A 5,463-nucleotide genomic window follows, 5' to 3' on the forward strand; every position below is an offset into this window, starting at 1 on the left:
CACACAGGCCCGGAGGCTGGGGCAGCACAGCAGAGACAAACAGAGAGATTCATACAGAGATACAGACTCTACCATGCACAGGGCTCCTCCTTGTGCCAGCCCAGCTTCGTGGGCAGGGAGGGGATTTGGCTCCATGGCACAGGCTGCCCAGTAGCTAGAGGGCTTTTCTTTCCATTGAATTATCTTTGAGGAAAACCCTCAAGACTTCAAGTTACAGGGGAGCTGAGTCCTGCTCTTTAACGTGTCTGGAACCCAGCAAGGCGTCACTGGCAGTCCCAGAGCTCCACACTCCATGGGCTTTGCCTGTCCCCACTGCACAGAACCAGCCAGAGCCAACATCTGAGCACCTCGGGGCGCTATGGGTACAGTCCACTAGGGAGAAAACAGACTAACAAACTCGCATCACTGAGGATGTTTAATTGAGGCGACCGTGTCCACCACCAATGTCCAGGACACTTTAGTGGCAACTGTTCTAGGGCTGCAAAATAATCACACCAAAGGTAACAAGGCTGGTGCCTCCACGTGACACAGGCAGGGTTCTGTCCTGTGACTTGGTGTCTGAACGCGTTTATCACAAGCGGCCAAGTCCTTGGCATGGCCTCTTGGCTCCAAGGTGGCACCTCCACCAGCCCTGTGCCCCTGAGCTGTCTCAGCACCACCCACCCACTGACTCTGGCGCACGGCCCCCAGCACCTCACCGGGGCACCGGTTCAGCCCCTCGGTCAGAAGGAAGTGCAATGCCTGCTAAGTCACGGCGCCATTTCCTGCAACCTCTGGGCATTCCTCAGAGGTTTCCCACGCAAGCACTGGCCAGCAAGCCCACAGGTATTTGCATCATGGCCATCTGCAGGATTTCCATATTGCAGACAATTCAAGGATCCTGCGTTGTGCCCAAGAGAAGGGATCATTCGCCTGGGGGCACTGGGCATCTCTGCAAGTGTTGGGTTCTAGGCACAGCTCTCTGCCTGGGTCGTGTTTGGAGCATTCTCCAGTCCCGCTCAGGAACTCCTCTTCACCAACAGGACCCAAGGGAACACAGCCGCCAACAGGGCAACTGTTGAGATGAGGAGAACAGCCAATACAATGGGTGACTGGCAGCACCGCATCCCAAGGGAACTCATGGATGCCCCTGACTCTGGCGCCTCTGTGCCGTGTCCCCTAACCACTGACCTACAGTTCTCTTCCACCAGCGGCATCCCATGATCACTGATCACGAAGACATGGGCTTCCCGAGCCAGGCCGGCCGGCATGGCCATTGAGTCCATGGGGACACCACACATGTTGTCGCTCCTGTCATAGCTCTGCACTGGCATCACAAAATGGCTGGGGACCACCAAGGTGTTGTCTGGCCCTGACTTTGCTAGGTGGGGCAACAAGGAGGGTGAGAGAGCCAGCTCCAGAGGTTGGGGGGACTCCCCTGGTTTGGGAGGCCAGAGGGTCACCTTCTTGCTGAGGAATGTCACGTAGCGGCAGATGGGGCAGATGAGATTGTTCTGGACCTGCCCGTCTAGCCTGGAGGAGAGCAGGCACTTCACCAGGCAGTCATGGCAGAAGGTGTGTCCACAGCTCAGTGTCCTCTGGGCAGCCTCCAGCGGGTGGAATTTCTCATAGCACACGGGGCACTCACCCAGGGACTTCCCCTTGCTGATGTGAGTCTCAGATATCCCAGTCATGTCAGCCACACGCTCCGCAACTGGGGGGAAAAGAAATTATGGGCATGAATAACAAATAGCAATGACAGCAGCTAGACCCAGCTACCGGCGATCACATCCTGTTATTAATACTTTACGCTCCCCATTGTCTCTCCCTTGCTCTCTGACTGGCTTCTCTAATTCCCTGTCTTCCAACTGGCTATAAACTCCAAACTCCCAATCCACATGCCCACAATAAATACAGCGGCCTCATCTTCTGACTCCTTCTCTGTCCTGTCTCCCCACTGACCTCCTGTCTTCTCCATCTCTCCTCCCTGTGGTGGCCTGGCCCTGGGAGAAAGGTGCAGCCATCCCCTCCTTCTCCCATGGAAAATGGTACCCTATGCTTTATAGCAGGTGGATCAGGGCAGGGGAGGATCAGATGCTGAGATGGGCATATCGGGGAAGAGCTCTGAGGGGAGCCATCAGAGCCAAGAGATTATAGGAGCCCATCAGAACAGTACAAGAGATGAGTACGATCAAGCTAGGGCTACAGAGAAGTAACAATACAGTCATTATGCAAATCTCTCGATTCTAAATGGCTAACAGTGGTTGCTGGCCAACCAACACACAGGAATGTGTATACCGTATGGTTAGGATAAAGAATTGTATGGCCACTATTAGGGTTACCATATCTAACAAATAAAAAAAGAGGACCCTCCACGGGCCCTGGCCCTGCCCATTTCCCCACCCCCAGCCCCGCCCCAACTCCGCCCCTTCCCAGCCCTAACTCCGCCCCCTCCTCCCTCCCACTCCCAGCCACGCAGAAAGGGCTGCCCAAGCGCTACCGGCTTCACAGTTTGCCGGGCAGCCCCCAGACCCTGCACCCCTGGCCGGCGCTTCCCCAGCGCAGCTGGAGCCCGGGAGGGGAAGCGCCCAGCCGGGGGCGCAGGGTCTGGAGGCTGCCCGGCAAACCGTGAAGCTGGTAGCGCTTGGGCTTCGGGCAGCCCCCTTGCCTCCGGACCCTGCGCCCTCAGCCGGGCACTTCCCCTCCCGGGCTCCGGCGGCGCAGGGTCCGGAGGCATGGGGGTTGCCCGAAGCCGGTAGCGCTCGGCTCTTAAACAGAGCCGAAGAGTTGGGGAGGAGCAGAGCCGCCGCGGCCGGAGGCTCTGCTCCTCCCCTGACTCTTCGGCTCTGTTTAAGAGCCGAGCTGCCCCAGCACTACCGGCTTTGGTCAGCCCCCATGCCTCCGGACCCTGCACCGCCGGAGCCCGGGAGGGGAAGTGCCCGGCCGGCGGCTGGGGTCCGGAGGCAAGGGGGCTGCCTGAAGCCCATAGCGCTCGGGCAGCTCGGCTCTTAAACAAAGCCGAAGAGTCAGGGGAGGAGCAGAGCCACCGCGGGAGGGGAAGTGCCTGGCAGGCATTTTCCCGGACATGTTCGTCTTTTTGGCAATTCCCCCTGGACGGAGGCCAGAAAGCCGGACATGTCCGGGAAAAAGAGGACGTATGGTAACCCTAGCCACTATGCAAATCAGAAGCCTTCAGCCAATCCAAATTACGTAGCAGAAAGAAGCGCAGAGCTGTGTGTTAGTACCTGCATGACATCCCTACTCTCTGGGTGGGTGAGACAATTGTGAGTGCTACATATATTAGGGTACTCTGGTGGAGCATTTCTGGAAGAAAGTTCTTCACAAGAATCTCAGCTTCTTTGGGCTTTTGGCTGCCTGGAGCAACAGTTTCTGAATGCAAAATATGAAGGGGAAATGAGCCAATCCATAGCTGGGGCTGGCTAACCCTGCCCAGTGCCAGATGACAGATGCAACAAGCCATCTAGGAAATGCCCCCTCTGGCCCAGGAGGACCTCCAGATTTCACTGGAAGCAGCTAAAAAGCTCATCAGTGTGTGGGATGTAGAGCCAGGCCAAGAGCTACCACCCTGCCTGTGCCACTCGGAAAGGAGGTGCTCCCGCACCACGGGAAAAGCCAGATAGAGTTAAAAAAATGGGGCGAAGCCAGGTCAGAGGGGAGAATGGGGAGCAGGTTTCACAGGACAGTCAGTTTCACGGTGGTGCATGTGCAATCAGATAGGTAGGTAGGTAGGCTTTAAACAAAAGATTGAAGCTGTCCACAAACCAGTTGAACATTTCATACACTGGAGACTGGTTGTGTTGGCCCCACCGCCCTTTCTGGGTTTTCCCCTGAGGTATGTGTAACGCTGGAGAATGATGCCATCTCTTCTCATCTCTCAGCTTGGGAGACTGCAGTCCTCTGTTTAATCACTGAAATGCTGCAACACCCGCAGCAGCAGCAGGGCATGCTTGCCCCACAACGTGCCTTTGCCCTGCCCTGCAGGGCTGGGACCGGAGTTCAGTTTCCGTGACCCATTCGGTCCTTTGTGTCCCTGCTGAGACTGACAGTGCCAACAGCAAAAGTGTTTTTTGTCAAGTTGACACCTAAGACACCAGCCAATTCCTCTCCGCGCACAGAGCAGACTTCTCAGGGCAAGCTGGGAGGTAGTCACTTTCACGGGGTCATACAGTTCAATGCCAGAAGGGACCACTAGGATCATCTACTCTGATCTCCTGCATAACACAGGCCAGATAATTCCCCTGGTAAAACCTGCATCAAGCCTGTAACATCTGTTTGAGCTACAGCAGATCATTTAGAAAGACATCCGCTTTTGCTTTACAGCTTGCAAGTGACGGAGACCCCTCCATGTCCATAGGTAAGATGTTCCAATGATTAATTACCCTCGCTGCTAACCATGCGAGCCTTATTTCTAGCCTGAATTTGTCTAACTTTAGCTTCCAACCTTGCAGCTCATCATCTTTTTCTGTTAAATTAAAGGCCCCTTTACTGTCAGAAATCTCTTCCCCATGTAGGTAGTTGTAGACCGTGATCAAATCACCTCTTAACCTTCCCTTGGAGAAACGAAGTTAAAGCTTCTGAATTCTCTCACTATAAGGCAGGTTTTCCAGACCTTGGCTCATTCTTGTAGCTCTTTTCTATGCCCTTTCCAATTTGTCCACCTGCTTTTGGAAGTGTGGACCCCAGACCTGGACGCAGTGTCTCTGGAATGGACTCACTACGGTATACAGACGTAATACCGCCTTCCAACACTTACTTGACATTCCTTGCCATGTTTTCTGCCATTGCTGACCTAAGCGCAGTCTGAACAGGTGTCATAGAGGGAAAGACACAGCGTCCTAACTCACCTCCTCTGCCATCCTAGCCATATCCCTTCTAGTCCAGAAATCACAATGGGTCACAGTCACACCTGCTGTAAATGGTTACAGCTCCACTGAAGTCCGTGGGGATGGACCCACTTCCACCAACGTGGAATCCGGTCAGTGTGTTTGGAGCCCAGCAGGGACTCAACACCAGCATTTTCTCCCCTATTAACCTAGCTACCAGAGCTACCTGTGAGATGCTCCAGCCCCCAGCTCCCTTGGAAACATCTTACCTTGTCTATGGCCAGAGCGCAATCGCTTCTCCACCCATAGCTCCTGTGTCCGAGGATCGCGGCCTGCCTGCGTCTGACCTCCCTGCCTCTGCACTGGCGAAGGAGAAGAAGTGCAAGCCACCTATATAACAAGTCGGGGTTTGCTTTGTGCATCATCCCTTCTGTATTGCACAATGGCCATGAGGGAACAGGACAGCTCCCCGGGAGTGAATGTGGTGGAACTTGTTTGTGTTTTAAAGGAGCCAGCAGCAGGTGTCTGAGGTGGCAGGTAATCCAGAAACACCATCATAACATTGTTCACCTCTGCGCGGAGCCTGGAATGGAGACATCACTGTTCCTCCTGCTGCATGCATTGCCAGGCCTCTCCCATG

At 54.9% G+C, this 5,463-nt stretch overlaps 1 protein-coding gene across 1 annotated transcript; it reads right to left on the reverse strand.

The window, feature by feature from the left end:
* Positions 1 to 402: 402 nt before the first annotated feature.
* On the reverse strand, positions 403 to 5,227 carry RNF222 (ring finger protein 222). The gene is made up of 2 exons (XM_008164003.4): positions 5,093 to 5,227; positions 403 to 1,693 (listed from the first exon to the last, which is right to left on the reverse strand). Exon 2 carries the CDS (start codon positions 1,671 to 1,673, stop codon positions 999 to 1,001), a length of 675 nt encoding a protein of 224 aa, XP_008162225.2. The 5' UTR covers positions 1,674 to 1,693; positions 5,093 to 5,227; the 3' UTR covers positions 403 to 998.
* Positions 5,228 to 5,463: the final 236 nt, after the last annotated feature.

The sequence above is a fragment of the Chrysemys picta genome, chromosome 12 (genome assembly GCF_011386835.1).
Source record: "Chrysemys picta bellii isolate R12L10 chromosome 12, ASM1138683v2, whole genome shotgun sequence".
Taxonomy (NCBI): Eukaryota; Metazoa; Chordata; order Testudines; family Emydidae; genus Chrysemys; species Chrysemys picta.

Bases quoted from the DNA above. Each gene is read 5' to 3' on its own strand.
- RNF222 (XM_008164003.4), bottom strand. From the start codon at position 1,673: ATGACTGGGATATCTGAGACTCACATCAGCAAGGGGAAGTCCCTGGGT.